Source organism: Natator depressus, chromosome 12, assembly GCF_965152275.1.
Source record: "Natator depressus isolate rNatDep1 chromosome 12, rNatDep2.hap1, whole genome shotgun sequence".
NCBI lineage: Eukaryota > Metazoa > Chordata > Testudines > Cheloniidae > Natator > Natator depressus.
This window is the reverse complement of record NC_134245.1, coordinates 5,852,394-5,871,810: the sequence shown is the minus strand read 5'-3', so window position 1 is coordinate 5,871,810 and position 19,417 is coordinate 5,852,394. Positions and strand designations below refer to the sequence as shown.

At 50.1% G+C, this 19,417-nt stretch overlaps 1 protein-coding gene across 2 annotated transcripts in view; it reads right to left on the bottom strand.

The window, feature by feature from the left end:
* The window catches only part of PLEKHG4 (pleckstrin homology and RhoGEF domain containing G4), a 213,395-nt gene that overhangs the window by 35,701 nt on the left and 158,277 nt on the right, over window positions 1-19,417 (bottom strand). For both annotated transcript variants that reach the window (XM_074968423.1, XM_074968424.1), the window contains exon 13: window positions 14,977-15,168. In XM_074968423.1, coding sequence (XP_074824524.1) covers window positions 14,977-15,168 — 192 coding nt within the window. The remainder of the gene's footprint in view (window positions 1-14,976; window positions 15,169-19,417) is intronic.

The following is a 19,417-nucleotide window of genomic DNA, read 5'->3' as shown; positions in this document are numbered from 1 at the left end:
TCTGAGCTATTATTATGATGATGTATTATTTGCACTGCGTACGTGGCCTTGCCAGGGACCAGGACCCCCGCCCCTCACCCTGGTGCTAATTGCTGTACAAACATAGAACAAGAAGCTGACAATCCAGGTATAAGGCAAGCAGCAGCAGACAGATGCAGGCACCAGACAAACAAGGACGTACAAGGGAACAATGAGGCAGTATTGACCAGCATGACAGGCCATGGTCTCAGCACACCAGTGGACTAACAATTGTCAAGTGTTTTGTAGGCATCATGGCAAAGGAGAGTTTTAAGGAGGGATGTGAAGGAGGCAAATGAGGTAGCTTTGTGGATGTTTACAGGGAGCAGTGTGCGAGGGGCAGCATGGGAGAAAGCATCATGGTGCTTGTTTGAAAATTTAATAGGCGGGCAACGGAGGCTGGCATCATGGGCCAATCAGAGGCAGGAGTTGACTTCTTGATAGTTATGACAGTACCCATCCTGTAGCCACAATGGGCATGTCCGTCCACAGTCCACTGGCCATTTCCCAGAAAACATGCCTGCCCTTAGTCAGCAAACCTACCCCATATCAGCAGTTGTGCGTTCCGCTATGGCCATGTAATCACATAAAGACATGAGCTGGCCGATCCATGAGATGAGTGATTTTATCAGGGCTAAACAAGCAGAGAAGCTCTCCTTCCGATACCTTTGTGTCACCACCTTTGTGCACTTTTATAATGTGCAGAGAGAATAAAGTCCAGTTCAGTGATGTATAATACTTGGTGCTTTAAAAGGGACAGTTGCTCAAAGCTGAAAACAGCTATGAGCCAAATCAACAGGGAGGAAGAATTGAATCAGAAAAATGTGAATGATAATTGGGAAGCAGATAACTTGCCGTCAAGAGTTTTAAAAGATCTGACTGAGGAGCTCACTGGGCTGTTAATGTCACATTTCAATAAGTTTTGAAACACTGGGGAAGTTCCAGAAGACTGGAAGAAAACTAATGTTGTGACAGTATTTGATAGACTCAAGGCACACAATGTATTTAGCTTAACAAAGAGAGGGTTAAGAGATGGATTGATTACAATTCATAAGTACCTACATGGGGAACAAATATTTAATAATGGGCTCTTCAGTCTAGCAGAGAAAGGTTTAATACAATCCAATGGTTGGAAGTTGAAGCTAGACAAATTCAAACTGAAAATAAGGTGTCGATTTCTAACAGTGAGAGTCTCCATCACTGACAATTTTGAAATCAAGCTTGGATGTTTTTCTAAAAGCTCTGCTCTAGGAATTATGTTGAGGAAGTTCTCTGGCCTGTGTTATGCAGGGTGTCAGACTAGATGATCACAATGATCCCTTCTGGCCTTGGAATCTATGAACCTATCACTGACTCACCTTAGGATATGTGGAACTGAAGCAAACCATCACTGCTTTGAGTGGGGCTTGGGTACACAGAAGGTCTGTCAATTCTTTGGAGTTCATTGTCTTTTAAAAGACTAGAAACAGTCCCACCAGTTTAGAAGCAAGCTAAGACTTGGGATAGCCATGGGAATGTGGCTGGAGACAGCAGGAGACATGGTTTGGGACCTGGGACTTTAATAGGACATCCCAGCCTGTATAACTAGACCTTTGATATGCAAATTGGAGCCTTGTGAGCTACACCCCCTCTGTCCAAACTGGGGAGGGTCAAGCTCCATGGCCAGATTGTCCATTTGTTAAATTCCCATGCCCTGACGAAGTGGACTTTGAGTCTCCTGGAGCGAGTAGCAGATGCCAACAGGTGAGCATTCCTGTGAGTCCCACTCACACTGCAAAATCATGGGGAAGAACACCTTCCAGAAAGTGTAGTTGGATTCCATGAATAGGGTACTTGACACAGTCCAGGAGAGGTCACTGTCAGCAACAAACTCAACCGGGAGGGGGTGGGGGTGGGGTGTGAACTCCTCGATGGGTTTCTTGTGAGTGAAGCTGAGAAATCCCTCAGCCCAGAGAAAAGAGAGGATGCTTTACTGCCATTAGGAAGGTGGCTATAAAAGTTCTGATTTCTGCATGTTTAGATTCCATTTTGCTCAGAAAGCCTGCAAGTCACTGACTTTCACAGACGCAACTATGTTCTGTACAAGAAGGGAGGAATGGGGGCACATGGAAATATTTACGTTGAGGATCTCAACTGACCCGAAAGTCTTGGGGAAGAGAAGCCGCAAGGGCAGAGGGGTTCAGATCTTTTGCAGTGTATCAAGGAGTCTGAAGCTGGATCTACGTGAACTAAACAAGACATCATATAGGCAGGCCTGGAAATGTAAAGATAATACCAAGCAGGAGGTGAAAAGGGTAGCCTGGCTACTGAGAAGAGATGTGTGTTGGCCAAAAACCCTAGCTACTTCCGCTACTGAGCAGATACCACCACAACCTCCTCTCCCCATCAGTCTCCAGGTGCAGGGGGAGTGGACCCTCTGTGAGCTGCAAGAGGCCCACAGAGCAAGATTCAGTCAGTCCTGGAAGAGAAGCTCTGGGAGGCAAATGGAGAGGGAGGCAAATGGGGGAGCAGTGGCAGCAGACACTTGGGATCAGGCTCGTGATCAAGTGCGAGTCTCAGGAATTTTGTGCATGCGTTTTGCTGCACTGGAAAGGTCAGGGAGCGTCTTCTCTAGGTGTGTGGTCTGACTGAGCAGTTGGTCATTGTGAGGTGTGGGTGCTAAGGCATGTGCACCCATATTGCCTTAACCAGAGACTTCCTTGTTTTCAGCTGTTAGAGTTGCTTGGGTGTAGCACCTCAGAACCCCTGCCTGTTATGCAGTGAGGTCTTTGGATGGTGGGTTAAATAGCACTCGATGGACACAAAGTGTTCGTCCCACATCTGAGCCATGCAGCACAAGGACAAAGAGAAGCACAGAACATTGTGAAGTCTCTAACCGCAAACTTTGCTAAGACAGGAGAGTGGCAATGAGTGAGCAAAGGCTTATTTCCTTTGGGATGTCAATTCAGCAATGCAGCTCAGAACAGACCACCTCGAGGAAACAGCCTGGAAGCTGATGGAGCTGACAGTGAATTCTTGGAGGAAGATCAACACTGCAGAAATCTCTGGTCACTAATTTGGCAGAACATAAAGCCCTTGATGAGCTGTCGCAGGCTGGATTTAATCTTTCAATAATTCCTTTTTGTTATAAATCAGAATCACTGTATAGAGAGAAGTCTTAGAACTCTACATACAATGCTCCATCTTGTTAAACCCGAGGCAGGGAGTTTTCTACCAGGTCAATAACTTTGTCAGAGAAGTCAACTTTAGCAAGGAGGTTTATAGGCCTTAGAAGAGAACTTTTCCAATAAGAACCAGAGGGCAGAAATAGCTGAGAGCTCCTGTTGCGTGGATCAACCTTCCACCCCCAAGCCTGTTCACTCAGCAGCACTGGGCGTAATAGTAACTGACTTTCAAACCCACCTTGGTATGGACCCTTTACAAGAGATGACGATAAAAGACGACAATAAACCACCTCAGAGAGGACATCTCTGTGGGATGCCTGATTTTACAAGGAAACACAGACTGTAACTGCGAGAGATGACAAGAGAGAAAGAGGACCTGAAACCAGAGGTTGTCTCACAGAGATGCTGCCTGGCAAAGAGGGGAGAAAGAACCCAAGGTGACTCCATCTAGATGAGTTTTGCAGACTGGCAGACTACAGGTGTTATGCAGACTACTTATTTTATGTTAATCTGATCTTTTTTCTCTATCCTGAGTAAATCTCCTGAGTCTCAAGCTGCTGCTAATTAGAGCCCCTGAGTCTCAAGCTGCTGTTTGGGACTTTCATGCAGAACGCCCTGAAGAGAGAACACCATCCACTGATAAGCAGAGGTAGAGGGAGAGCATGCTACATGTTTATCCCACTATGGATTCTTGATCAAAAGGCCTGGTGTCAGAGGCCACGCGTGGGGGTGTGTCCCAGTTTGTAGCCATTACCCTCGTGGGAATAAGGCTTATTTGCTGAGTTTCTTCTTTGACTCTGTGCTTTTCACTGCCACTGGCTTTGGTTCTCATCTAATTTACAGAGCTGGGAACCTGATCTTCATTTAAAGACAAGTAACTCGAAGGCTGATCTGGACTCCTGCATGCAATAAAAGGTGGCTCAGAGTTTGAAAACTCTACGGTTCATCTATAGTAGTGGTTCTCAACCAGGAGTACGTCTTCCACAGGGTACATCAGCTCACCTAGAGATTTGCCTGGTTTTACAACAGGCTACATAAAAAGCACTACCAAAGTCAATACGAACTAAAATATTATACAGACAGCTTGTTTATACTGCTCTGTATGAGACACACTGAAATGTAAGTACAATAGTTATATTCCAATGGATTTATTTTATAATCATATGGTAACAATGAGAAAGTCAGCCATCTTTCAGTATTAGTGGGGCTGTGACCCTTTTGTATTTCTATGTCTGATTTTGTAAGCAAGTAGTTTTTAAGTGAGGTGAAACTTGGGGATACGCAAGACAAATCAGACTGCGGAAAGGGGTACAGTGGTCTGGAAAGGTTGAGAGCCACTGATCTATAGCACCTCTTGTCTTTGTGCCTGGGGGAAGGGCTGAGTAGCAGAGAGCTGTCCCCTCGCTGCAGTCAGAAGCAGAAAGCTCCTTCTCCCATTCAGTAGCTGGAGGGGCTGAACCACCAAACGTAGCAGGGGCTGCTAGCTAGAGCAGGGGTTCTCACATGAAAAATTTTGGTGGCCTCAGAGTGCGGCCACCAACTCTTGCTGGTGGCCGCTCTGACAATTTTTCCTAAAATACTTAATTAACTTCAGGAAAAACAAATAACTATGCACATACCCATGTCCAAATCATTGTAATTTATTTACATAGAGTTTTTTTTCAGACTCAATAATAAAAATAATATACAGTTGTCTCTATTTGTTACTGGACCTAAACAGAATAGAAACAAAATAAGGTGCTTTGCATGTTCTTCTCTTTTTTGTTGTTGTTTCTTTTGCTTTTTTGGTTGCTGGTTTTTTTTTTTTTTAGCTTTGCTAGCTACTACCTCTGCTCCTGTGAAAACTGATATTTGTAGGTTTGTTAATATCAGATTTCACAGCAGACTTACTCAGCCCTGGCAAGCTGGGGAACGAATTAAGCTCTGAATGGAGAGGTGGGGAGGGAGGCAGCAGGGGCCATGGGTGATGGGGTGGAGGTGAGCCTGGGGCTGGATCCCAAAGCCCCGCGGCCAGGGGATGGAGCCCGAAGCCCTGCGGCTGCAACTCAAAGCCCCATTGCTGGAGCTGCCGCCCAACGCCCCAGGGCTGAAGCCGGAGCCCCACTGCCCCAGGAAAGGAGGCGAAACACACGGGCTGCCTGCTCCTCTGGTGTTTGTGGCTAGAGGCTGACAAGAAAGATCCGCAAGCCTGGTGGTCTAGGACATCTCCTTCCCATTTTCCAGCAGCAGAATGAACTGGGTGCTGGGTGTCTCACCAGCGAGATGCCCCTGAAACTCGCTGGTGGGAACTCCAAGTCTTGCTGTCCATAATGTCCTCTGGTGAGGGGGTCCAGGCTTCTGTCTTGGAGGAATCTGGTTAATTTTTCAAACCCTAGTTTTCAAATTCCAAAATCTAGATAGCAAGCCCATCCCCTGAAACGGGAAAGAGCATTCACCCCACAGGACAGCCGAGCCCCGCACAACTGGAAGCAGCATGGAGTGAGCAGCAGGACCAAGTCACAGCTTTCTGCTGCCTTACATTGTCCACAACCAGCCAAACAAAGCCATGCAGCAAAAGGGAGCCCCTCGCCAGGCGCAGGGACAGCCTGCACTCTCTAACTGCTCATGCCGAGGGATTTCCAGGCACCCAGCGATCACAGCAGCTACATTTACACTAGAGTGCAAAGATCATAAAGCATTCGCAAATAAAGGGAGAGTTCACATTAGTGGGTTTGTCGCTGCTATATAAAAAGACAGACAGTGCAACTCTGGGCTTCAGAGAGCATGCAAACGCACCCACACATGGAGAGTCCTTTGGACTCTGTCTGAACACAGAGAGCTCACAAGCTTCACCCTGAATACACACAGACAGACCAGTGCACACGAGCTACTGAATGGAACGCCTTGTTCTCAACCGCCTCAATCCAATGGCATGCTGGACGCTTGGTACTTACAAGAGCATTTTCAGTGTCTGTTTGCTGCTGAAAGCAGGGGAGAATGTATTTGATTCAAAGGGAAAATGCAAGGAGAGCTGTAGAGAACTGCTCCTGAGAGCAGAGTCTGGCCCACATGCAGCTGTGTGAGCTGATGTCAGCCAGGGCCCCCGGCCCCCGTTTCGGCCCACAGAAGGAGTGACACTTGCTGGCAGATGGAATGTACGGCCACATTAGCATTCCTACAGGGACAATGCGGGGAAGCTGCTATATAGATTACAGGCTGGCTGTCCCTCCCTCAGTCACAGAGGGAACAGGAACCGCCTTCCCTTGCCAGGCCTTTGTTTGCTGACTCACAAAGGAGAGTGCTGTCTGTGTTCAGAGTCCAAGACATGAGAAACCCTGCATGAGGGGGGTATGTCACGGAAGGGGCTACTCACACACACAGGGGATGGGGGCTCCCAGACCAGGGAGGTGGGAGGGGAGGGAGCACTGCAGCAGACAGGCCACCAGGTGGGGTTGGAGGATGCTCTCCGTGCACAGCAGAAAACTCCAGCGGGGAGAGCTGGCTGTGCACATGAGACAGAGAGAACCCAGCTGTCTTCGAGGGCTGGGAGTCTCCACAAGACAGAGACCCAGAGAGAATCCTGGTGGGGCAAAGGATCCTGTGACAGAACGAACCCCACAAAGGATCTGACTGGGAACCCAGAGAATCCCATAGAGGTCAGGCTTGGTGGGGCAGACAGAAAATGCACACGTATCTCCCTTGCAGAAAGCCTCTTACCGGCCCTTCCTCCATCAGGGCAGCGCGTGTCAAATCCCTCCTCCAGCCCAGTCTCAAACATCCCAAGCAATGGGATGCCCACAGCTTCCCTTGAGAGAGTGGCTGCAGGAGAAGCAGGGGGAGCACCCCCACAACTGAAAGCAGTTCCCCTCGCTGGGTTGGTTAACTCCCCGAACCTTCAACAAGGGACAAATGAGCCACAATCTTGCACAAACCCTCAACATGCTGGAGAAAACCTCGGCCTGTAGCCTTTGGAGTTGGGGGTGGCTCACGGACCCATGGAGGGATCTTTTCAGTACACAACAGAGGTTTTGGTCAAGCTAAATCCAAGCTACATATGAGAGTAAGAAGTTCCATGAACGGAATGAGGGGGAGCAAAGACAACCAGGGAAACAATTTTACTTAGAGACATAAATGTAGAGAGAAAAAACTTAAATGAGTGAGGAGAGAGCAAGCAAGACCTGTTGGGCTTGAGTGAAATAGGTCCTGAGATGTCCCTCCCGTTCCCACAGTACCACAGGCCAGCAGAGGGGTAGTAAAAGGGTGAGGGGGTGGCCAAGGCTCTGTGTAGCCAAACTCCTTGCATTTGGAGGTGATTCAAGTGGACACCCCAGCCTGTCCTTGCATCCATAAGCGTTGCTCTTAGGGAGAGGGTCAAGAAGTCTCTCACGTTCCTTCCTCATACTCAAAGGATCCAGCCACCAGGTCAGTTCTTGCGGGATTGAGGCTGTACCGTGACAAGTTTGTTCAGATGGTGCTTGGCTGGGGAGTGCACTGTCCTTAGCCAGTGTTGCAATGGCCGCAGGGGAAGTCTGGCAAGCGGCATCACAAAGTCACGTGCCAATGTGTGCCCTAGCAATCCAAGGCACGTGTGAACTGCTGTACATGATCTTGCCCTTATGTCATGTATGAAGAACTGAAGGGACCTGAATCTGTGCGGCAGAGCAGCCTGTGCTGGCTGTGAGTTGAGCAGAGCTCCTGTGAATTATATTCTCTGTGAGGGTGTGAGAGACAAGTTCTCATAGTTCACAAGGAGTCCTGGAGCTTGGAGTGACAGAATGATGGAGGCAAGTGTTACCTCCTGAATCTGAGGCAGTGAATGTGTTCGCGGAGCCTCCTCAGATCCAGCACAGGACGAAGACCTTTTTGTCTCTGGAATGAGGAGATACAAGGAGTAGAAGCCCCTTCCTCTGTATTCCTGAGGCACCTTCTCTATGGCTCCTAGACAACGAGGCCACGGCTGACTGTAAAAGGCTCTCACAAGAAGGATCCCTGAAGAGGGATGGGGAAGGGGGATGGAACTGGATAGTATAGCTATGGGTAACGATATCTATCACCCATTTGTCAGTGGTGATGCCCACCCTTGCCCTGTGGAACAAGGCGAGGTGGCTTCCAAAAGCAGCACTCACTCAGCTGGTCGTGGTGCAGCTCTCAGCTGAGCTGGCAAATTTGCCGCCATGTGGACAGAGTGATGTGCGTGGCGGGGGTTGGGGAGAGTTGATGTGCTCTACCATATCTTGGCCACATCTTGGACTGGCTGTGGTATGAAGGTGTCCCCTGTCTCTGTTGGTGTTGCTGTTGGGGTGGTATGTTTTGCGGTATATACCAGATGTGTGTAGATTCACAGGGGCTGTAGGGCTGTCTTGGCATCCTTTAGCGAGTGTAAGGGACTGTGTTTTCTTGTTAAACTGCTCTGTTACCTCAAATGGGGCCTCCACTTCATGAGGAATGCCTGGAGCCCTCATAGTCACTGTACACTCCCAATGTGCAGAAAGAATAGCAAATATGGCAGGCGACCAGCTTGGCTTAACAGAGAAATCTTTGGTGAGCCTAAACTCAAAAAGGAAGCTTACAAGAAGTGGAAACTTGGACAGATGACTAGGGAGGAGTATAAAAATATTGCTCGAGCATGCAAGGCTGTAATCACGAAGGTCAAAGCACAATTGGAATTGCAGCTAGCAAGGGATGTGAAGGATAACAAGAAGGGTTTCTACAGGTATGTTAGCAACAAGAAAGTCAGGGAAAGTGTGGGACTCTTACTGAATGGGGTGGAAAAAGCTGAAGCACTCAATGCTTTTTTTGCCTCGGTCTTCACACACAAGGTCAGCTTCCACACTGCTGTCCTGGGCAGCACAGTATGGGGAGGAGGTGAGCAGCCCTCAGTGGTGAAAGAACAGGTTAAGGACTATTTAGAAAAGCTGGACATGGACAAGTCCATGGGGCTGGATGCGCTGCATCTGAGGATGCTGAGGGAGTTGGCTGATGTGACTGCAGAGCCATTGGCCATTATCTTTGAAAACTCGTGCGATCGGGGGAGGTCCCGGATGATTGGAAAAAGGCAAATATAGAGCCTATCTTTAAAAAAGGGAAGGAGGAGGATCCGGGGAACTACAGACCGGTCAGCCTCACCTCAGTCCCTGGAAAAATCATGGAGCAGGTCCTCAAGGAAACCATTTTGAAGCACTTGGAGATGAGGAAGGTGATCAGGAACAGTCAACATGGAATCACCCAGGGCAAGTCATGCCTGACCAACCTGATTGCCTTCTATGATGAGATAACTGGCTCTGTGGATATGGAGAAAGTGGTGGACATGATATATCTTGACTTTAGCAAAGCTTTTGATACTGTCTCCCACAGTATTCTTGCCAGCAAGTTCAAGAAGTATGGATTGGATGAATGGACTATAAGGTGGAGAGAAAGCTGGCGAGATCCTTGGTCTCAATGGGTAGTGATCAATGGCTCGATGTCTAGTTGGCAGCCAGTATCAAGCGGAGTGCCCCAGGGGTCGGTCCTCGGGCCAGTTTTGTTCAACATCTTCATTAATGATCTGGATGATGGGATGGATTGCACCCTCAGCAAATTCGTGGATGACACTAAGCTGGGGGAGAGGTAGATATGCTGGAGAGTAGGGATAGGGTCCAGAGTGACCTAGACAAATTGGAGGATTGAGCCAAAAGAAATCTGATGAGGTTCAACAAGGACAAGTGCAGAGTCCTGCTCTTGGAACGGAAGAATCCCATGCACCGCTACAGGCTGGGGACCAACTGACTCAGCAGCAGTTCTGCAGAAAAGGACTTGGGGATTACAGTGGATGAGAAGCTGGATATGAGTCAACAGTTTGCCCTTGTTGCCAAGAAGGCTAACAGCATATTGGGTTGTATTAGTAAGAGCATTGCCAGCAGATCGAGGGAAGTGATTATTCCCCTCTATTCGGCACTGGTGAGGCCACATCTGGAGTACTGCGTCCAGTTTTCGGCCCCCCACTACAGAAAGGATGTGGACGAATTGGAGAAAGTCCAGCAGAGGGCAATGAAAATGATTAGGGGACTGGAACACATGACTTATGAGGAGAGGCTGAGGGAACTGGGATTGTTTAGTCTGCAGAAGAGAAGAATGAGGGGGGATTTGATAGCTGCCTTCAACTACCTGAAAGGGGGTTCCAAAGAGGATGGATCTAGACTGTTCTCAGTGGTAGCAGATGACAGAACAAGGAGTAATGGTCTCAAGTTGCAGTCAGGGAGGTCTAGGTTGGATATTAGGAAAAACCATTTCACTAGGAGGATGGTGGGGCACTGGAATGGGCTACCTAGGGAGGTGGCGGTATCTCCATCCTTAGAGGTTTTTGAGGCCCGGCTTGACAAAGCCCTGGCTAGGATGATTTAGTTGGGGTTGGTCCTGCTTTGAGCAGGGGGTTGGACTAGATGACCTCCTGAGATCTCTTCCAACCCCTGATATTCTATGATTCTATGGTAGCCATGGACCTAGTCGGGGTGTCAGCTGCGTTCATTAAGGCTTGTAGGCAAGTCTTTGTCACTAGCTTGTCCCTCTTTTACAATGTCCTTAAACTCCTGTCTAGCCTGGTGAGGCAGTTTGACTGATGAATAGCATCACTCTGTCCCATGTTAGAAAATTGCATTTGGCTAGTAGGGTTTGGAAATTAGCGAGAGTGATGTAGAGGAATGGGACTTTCTCTCAAACAGCTCCAGTTGTTTGGGATCTTTACCTTTCAGTGGATCTTGGCCAAGTTGGGATTACTTGAGATCTGGGTTTGGGGGGTGAATAAAAGTATTAGAACCCACAAAGTGGCACCTGCATGGACACAGATGACGACTTTCCTGCCTGGGTGAATTCCATATCCCAGGCCGCTGCTCGGTTTGCCTTCCATTCTCCACTTGAACCAGAAATCACAGGACTCAAGCACTGCCTCCTAGAACAATCTCTGAGAGTGGTGTCAGGCCCGAAAGAGTCAGACTCGAACATCCCTATTCAGGTCAAAACCCGACCATCCAGCAGTCAGGCAACTACTAGACTTGGGCAGAGAAGTCAGCACTAAGTGAAGGAGTGTAGGTACAGACAGCTCCTGCTAGGGTTGACAGCAGATACAACACTGCGAGTTTCTATCCTGCTGGCACAGGTGGTAAGAGGGAACCTGGGGGGGGGGAGGGGGGTCGTGGGCCTGCCCTGCCCTTTGTGCCCTCGTGATAGAGCATGAGGAGGCAGGGGGCACGTGTGCAGCCTCATGGGTGCTGCTAAAGAATCTGGCTTTGTGCACTTGAGGCACATGTGCACCAACACTGGGATCCACATGGACACATACTCAGAGAAGCAACTCTCCCCCCTTCCTTCCCTCAGCAGGGGCAGGATAGGAAGCCTCCTCTTCCACTCAGCCCAGCACATGCCCAGCCTTTGTCAGGCACCAAGAACTGCTGTTATAAAGGAAGTACAGACAAGGAAACATTCAGCTTGGCCTTAGCTGCATCCTTTGAGGAGTGCGGAGGGAGGGAGAAGGAATCCAGCCAGCCCAGTGTGCGAACTGCCTGCGGCCTGGCCCCAGCTCAGCCTGCTTTACCACACAAATCTTTTCTCCAACGGCTTGTCCTTGGCCTCTAACAAACCCTTCAGGCAATTCTGGTTTGCCCAGCAAGTCCCTCCCCTGGGGAGGGGCTGCACCTCCTAACATGCATGCTGCAAAGGGCACTGGGACACTGAATACTGGAATCATTCACCCACCCAACATTTAATGGCCTAAGTCAAGTCAGGACCGAGAGCAGGATCCAAAGGACAGGTCTTTAGGGGTCTGCCAAGCAGTGAAGCACCTGGTGCAGCAACCAGCCTGCCCATGGGGGGCAGCACTACCCTCCTCTCACGCCCTGCACCCAATACCCCAGGGAGCACCTGCCCACCACAGGAAGTCCTCAGCTGGGACAGCAGCCAGCCGATTTTCTGAGGTGGAATTCACCTCTCTCACTGGGCAGCAAGGTGTGTGCATGGGCCAGCCACACAATCCCCGTGGAAGCCTGAGTTCCATTCTTCTGGCACCTGCCATATCCTGCAGTGCCAAGGAGACTCTCAAACCCACAGAGCATGCGGCCTGACAGCTTGCTTCCAGACCACTTGATCTGGCACACTGCAGGATCTTTATGGGGAAGAAAACCAGGGATGCTGCTAATCTCAGCCTCCTGCAACTGCCCCATCCAGGCTCAGGCTTAACAAGAAGGCCTTTTTGGGGTCAGGGAGCCACCAGCAGGAGCAAAAGGTGGTTGTGTGAGATCAGAGAGGCCCAGCAATGGAAGACAGTAAATTAATTTAGACTGAACTTCTGTTCTTCCCTCTCCACAGCAGACCATGCCTTTGACTTTGCCTTTGCTTTTGGCAGGCAGAATGGATTTGAGACAGAGATCTAATGTAATCATCTCATGAAATTTTCAAACTGTTCCGTCAAGTTTTGCATTCACCAATGCACCTGCAGCGCTTGTAAGATAAGCTTCTATCCGCAGCCATGCTCTGCCTTGTGCATTGTTCAGCATGATTCTTTAGAGTCAGCTCAGCTGCAAATGAAACCCACACACCTCCTGGGTGTGGTGTTCTGTCCCATCTATTGGCACCGAGACTTCTTAAAGAGAGATTAATGCGTCTGCTTTACAGCCTTAGCTAACAGCCACATGGTTTTTAGCTCATGTGGCAGAGGCTCATGCATTTAGCTCCAGAGGCCCCAGGTCCGATCCTGCCCGCCGACGACCGGGGTCTGTTGGCGTTACAAGTGGGGGCTCATCCGGGATTTCAACTGGGAAGTCTTTGAAGCTTGGGACGCGCTTCCTCAGCTAAGGGAAGTATGTAACCCACACACCTTCTGGGTGTGGTGTTCTGTCCCCTCTAGTGGCACCGAGACCGGTGAGAGAGAGATTGATGAGTCTGCTTTGCAGCCTTAGCTAAGGGCCACATGGCTTTTGGCTCCTGCATTTCACTCTAGAGGTCCCAGGTTCGATCCCACTCGCCGACAGCCGGGGTCTGCTGGTCCTACACGAGCAGACGTGAGTGTGCTGTCCCACATCTTACAACCCACGCCACAGGCGCTGCAGAACACTAGGCAAACGGAGATTTTTCTGCAAAGGGACAGCATCTCCTTAGACACAAGCTACCTGGACTCTAAATAAGGGGCTAAACAAGTTTTTAAAGGGTACAAATGACATGTTAATCATTAAATGGGTAAGGAAATAACAGAACATGGACTATATGGAACATCCTATGCAGTTCAGAATGGCAGAACTCTCCGAGCCACGTCATCGTAGGTCAGATTGCGTTTAGCTGCTGCCCAACACGTGACGACAGTAGCAGGGGTAGTCTCCTCTCAGAAGAAAGGGTAGTGCAGGGGTTAAAATAAAAGACTGGGGGTCAGGAGATGTGGGATCCACTCCTAGTGCTGCACAGACTTCCTGGGACATTGGATCAGTCGCTGCCCTTTTCCGTGCCCTGGTTTGCTCAGCCGGGGAGGGTGATCTGCAGCTACAGGCTGCAGTCGTTATCCAGCACCACACAGGACGAAGCATCGTTATCACTGGAGCCCTCAGACTCCTCTCTCCAGTCTCTGGATGCTGTTCTGTGATATCCTGGGGCTCCCTCCACAACACTGCCAGGATATTCTGCTCTCAGTGAGCGCCTGTAACCTCTCCTCCATGACAGGAGCAAGGGCAGAGCATAGCCCGGGGTGGGGGGGACACGTGCAGAGACTGTCGCCAAACAACCACCCTGTTTACGGCTGCACAGCAACATCCTGGGCCACTTCCTCTTCGCCCCTTTGCGCTGGAGCCTGTTTCTGAATGTTTTTGGGTTTAGCAGAATCCACCCCCCACCCCCCCGAACACCTCTGGCTGCCAAGGCAATTCAGAGAGACGGCGTCTAAGCGGCGCCTACATCTGGTACAGCTTAACTGGAAGGGTCTGATTCTTTCTGGAATTTGAGAACTTCAGTACCCAGTGTTTGCACAACTGGGAAATAAATGGAACATGGATTCATTTGCCTTTTACGCTTGCCAAAGGTTTTTAAATGTACATGGAAACTCTTACTGTTTCTGCATCGGCGACCTCAGAAACTAACCCGCACCAATCCCCCGATAGCAAGCAGGCCGTGTTCACATCAAGGCAAAGAATTCTGGGCACTCCGGGCTCCTGTACAATGTGCACGGCACATGGCTTCACCTGATTTCAGGCCATTTGTTCTAACTCACGCCCTATGGGCCTCACCAATATGGTTGCCAACCCTCCAGTATTGTCCTGGAGTCTCCAGGAATTAAAGACTAACCTTTAGTCAAATATTATATCATGTGATGAAACCTCCCAGAATACTTCCAACCAAAATTGGCAACCCTACTCACCAGGAAGCTGCCATCACCCACAAGGTTCTGGGCACTATGTTCTCAGGCCTGGTTTCGTCGCATGGACTTGCCCAGAACAGAGAACTGGCTCTTTTTATGGTTGCAAATGAGGGGGCTGCATCTGACACATCAACACATGTAACTATCCACAACATGAAGTACATGGTATTCAGCAAAACACCAGCACTGCCATGGCCTGGCAGCCTCCTCTGTGCTGAAAGGCAGGACACCAGAACTCTGGTCCCTTGGTCTCCAAGACAACTGCTGAAGGACCCTTCTATCCACTGGTGCTGACTGTAAGGATGTGCCCACCACACTGGGCCTGGAGGTTAGAAGAATTAGACCAGAGGAAAACTATGGGGTCTTCACCCTATTCCCCAGTGGAAATGTCCTTTCACGGGCACATACCTTTTCCCCTACTCAAAGCTCAGCGCTTTATTTCCTCACCTTGTCGAAGAATTCGTACAGCCTGACTGTCTCTCCAATCCGACTCCTGGTGTCATCCAGTCGGGTGCAGAACTCCTCCAGCTGATTTCTATATGTTTGCAGCTTGAGTCCATAAACATGCAAGTCTGCAGAGGAAAAATCTTCCCACCTGTCCAGCTTCTTTAACACTTCCTGTCCCCTTCTACAATATTTCTGAAAGAAAATTTCAGTTGTGGATCAGTGTGCCGCACTGGAGAGCTAGAAACAGAGACCACGGGAGACTTCCAAAGCCCCTGGGAACCATTAGGACTAGCTAAACCTAGCATGGCACAGAGATGCAAAATAGTAGCTCTCTCAGGCAATCATTCTTTATAAGCACCCCCATTAAACTGTGAAGCTCAGATTAGATGCAGTGAATCTGTAGCTTTAGCATAAAAGGCCTTCATGACAACAGGCTACTTAGGGTCAAGGAAATTGAAGTGTTTCAAGAATCTAAAGTGAGTTCAAAAAAATCCATGACACATTCTGGAAATTTCTGTAAACATTCCCATCCCATGCACAGACATGTAACTTATCCACTGAGTTGTACGTACAATAACTGTCTCGTAGGTGGCTTGAAAGCAGTGAGCTTTTCAGAGGAATTTGCCTGAGGAGGCAGCTGTGGCTTGGAGAACCAGGACCAGGAAGGTGTTTTATTCATGTAAGCAGGGTCTGAATGAGCTCTCTCCTGATACCTAGTGATGAACTGGAGTGGGGAGGGGGGAAAGACTTCAGGAGAAGACGGTTTTGAAAAGATAAACCTACTCCGTCTAGGGCAGGGGTTCTCAAACTGGGGGTTGGGACCCCTCAGGGGGTCACGAGGTGATTACATGGGGGATTGTGAGCTGTCAGCCTCAACCCCAAACCCAGTTTTGCCTCCAGCATTTATAATAGTGTTAAATATATTAAAAAGTGTTTTTAATTTATAAGGGGGGTCGCACACATAGGCTTGCTGTGTGAAAGGGGTCACCAGTACAAAAGTTTGAGAACCACTGGCCCAGGGGCACAGCAGATGGAGCTGCTTTGCCAAAGTATCAGTTTTGGGTTACAAGTCACTTCAGTTTTGAACGCAGGAGTAATGAAAAGTTGTTATCTGGATTGTAAGAGTAAAAGGCAGCAGAACTGTACTTACCATGCCCTAACTGAGGGAGTCCCCTAAGCTGAAAAGACAGTTACTCACCTTTGTAATTGTTGTTTTTTGAGATGTGTTGCTCATATCCATTCCAATTAGGTGTGTGCACGCACTGCGTGCACGGCCGTCGGAGAATTTTTACCCTAGCAACACCCGGTGGGTCGGCTGTGGAGCCCCCTGGAGTGGCACCTTCATGGCGCTGGATATATACCCCAGCTGACCCAGTGCCCCCTCAGTTCCTTCTTGCCAGCTACTCTGACAGATGGGAAGGAGGGCGGGTTTGGAATGGATATGAGCAACACATCTCGAAGAACAACAGTTACAAAGGTGAGTAACTGTCTTTTCTTCTTTGAGTGCTTGCTCATATCGATTCCAATTAGGTGACTCCCAAGCCTTACCTAGGTGGTGGGATCGGAGCGAAGTACCGTGGATTGTAGGACTGCTCTACCAAACACTGCATTGTCTCTGGCCTGCCAAACGACAGCCTAGTGGGAGGCAAACGTATGTAGTGAAGACCAAGTAGTAGCTCTGAAGATCTCCTGGATTGGCACCTGGGCCAGGAAAGCCGCTGCCGAGGCCTGAGCCCTCATGGAGTGAGCAGTGAGAGGAGGGGTCGGGACCCCGGCCAGATCATAGCAAGCACGAATACAGGACATGATCCAAGAAGAGATCCGCTGGGAGGAGACCGGGAGGCCCTTCACCCGGTCCGCCACCGTGACGAAGAGCTGCGTTGTTTTCCAGAACGGCTTCGTACATTCAGCGTAGAAGGCAAGAGCCCTACGAACATCGAGTGTAGCCGCTGTTCCTGATGACTGGCATGCGGTTTTGGGTAAAAAAACAGGAGGAAGATGTCCTGGTTGATATGAAAGGTCGATACCACCTTGGGAAGAAAGGCAAGGTGAGGTCGCAGCTGCTCCTTATCCTTATGAAAGATCGTGTAAGGTGGTTTGAGGTAAGAGCCTTGAGTTCGGAGACACGCCTCGCCAAAGTGATAGCAACGATGAAAGCTGTTTTCCAAGAGAGGTATAGGAGGGAACAGGTGGCCAATGGTTCAAACAGGGGCCCCATAAGTCTGGAAAGGACCAGATTAAGTTCCCACATGGGGACTGGATGCCGTACCTGTGGGTAGAGACGATCCAGGCCCTTGAGGAATCTACCGACCATGGGGCTGGTGAAGACAGATCAGCCATTCACTCCCGGGTGGAAAGCTGAGATGGCTGCCAGGTGAACTCTGACGGATGATATGGCCAGGCCCTGTTGTTTCAGGCTCAGGAGATAGTCCAGAATGAGAGGCATGGACGCCTGGAGGGGGGCCGTGCTGCAGTAAGTGCACCAGCATGAGAATCGCTTCCATTTAGCCATATATGTGGGCCGAGTGGAAGGTTTCCTGCTGCCCAACAGGACCTGCTGCACCAAATAAGAACAGAGGCATTCTGAATGGCTCGGCCATGCAGCATCCACACCATGAGGTGGAGGGACCGAAGGTCAGGGTGACGAGGCGGCCATGATCTTGAGTGATCAGGTCTGGAAAAAGGGGCAGCGGGATTGGGGCGTCCACTAAGATCTCCAACAGCGTGGTGTACCAATATTGCCTGGGCCACGCTGGGGCGACCAGAATCAGCCGTGTTCTGTCCCTGCGCACCTTGAACAGGACCTTGTGTACCAGGGGAAATGGCGGGAAGGCGTAAAACAATCAGCTCATCCAGACCTTGTGTACCAGGGGAGTAGGAAGGCGTCTGTGAGAGAGCTGGGGAGTGGCCTTGGAGGGAACAGAAAGCTGGGCATTTCCAACTGCTGGGGGAGGCAAACAGGTCGACCTGGGGAAACCCCCACTTTAGAAAGATGGGGAGGATGACATCCGGACGGAGCAACCACTCGTGGGATTGGGAGGACCTGCTGAGGTGGTCCACCAAAGTGTTCTGGACCCCTGGGAGAAAAGACGCCACCAGGTGAATGGAGTGGGCTATGCAGAACTCCCACAGTCGAATGGCCTCCTGACAAAGGGGGGAGGAATGAGCGCCCCCTTGTTTGTTGATGTAGAACATGGCTGTGGTGTTGTCTGTGAGGACCGCTACACAACAACCATGCAGCCGCTCCTGAAAGGCTTGACAAGCCAGATGTACCGTCATCAGCTCCCGTACGTTGCTATGGAGAGAGAGATTGGACGGGGCCCATAGACCCTGTGTCTGGATGTCCCTGAGTTGGGCGCACCATCCCAGGGCTGATGCATCAGTGATGAGGGACAAGAAGGGCTGAGGGGTGTGGAAGGGGACTCCTTCGCATACCACCCCAGGATCTAGCCACCATTGGAGGGAGGACAGGACACTCTCTGAGACGGTGACCACCAGGCTCAGGCTGTCTCAACCTGGGCAATAGACCGATGCCAACCAGGCCTGAAGTGGGTCGAGCCGTAGTCTGGCATGCCTGGTCACGTATATGCAGGAAGCCATGTGACCTAGGAGACTCAGGCACGATCTCGCCATCGAGGTTGGGAAGCTTTGAAGGCTCCGTATGAGGTTCGACAAAGCTTGGAAACGAGCGTCTGAAAGGAGGGCTCAAGCACGCATGGAGTCCAGGACAGCCCCAATGAACCCTACTCTTTGGGTTGGTTCTAGCGTCGACTTCGCCACATTGAGAAGGAGGTCTAACCAACAAAATATGTCTGTGACCAATTGAAGGTGAGACTGTACTTGTTCTTTGGTGTGCCCTCGGATGAGCCAGTCGTTGAGATACAGGTATACCTGTATCCGTCGTCGACGAAGGAAGGATGCCACTACCGCCATACATTGGTGAACACCTGGGGGGCCGTAGAGAGGCCAAATGGAAGGACCATGAACTAATAATGTTCGCGGCTGACCACAAAGCGGAGGAAGCATCTGTGTACCAGATGGATCGTGATGTGGAAATACGCGTCCTTCATGTCGAGGGCGGCATACCAGTCTCCAGGAAAGGTATAATGGTGCCCAAGGAGACCATGCGGAACTTCAATTTTACCATGAATTTGTTGAGTCCACGCAAGTCCAGGATAGGCCGAAGCCCACCCTTTGCGTTGGGGATTAGGAAGTAACAGGAGTAAAACCCCCTGCCCCTTAGCTCCCTGGGAACCTCCTCAATCGCCCCCATGGTGAGGAGCATCTGAAGCTCTTGAATAAGGAGTTACTCGTGAGAGGGGTCCCTGAAGAGGGATGGGGAGCGAGGGTGGGGAGAAAGAAAATTGGAGAGAGTATCCCCTTTCCACTGTGTGAAGAACCCAACGGTCCATGGTTATGAGGGACCAGGCACGGTGGAAAC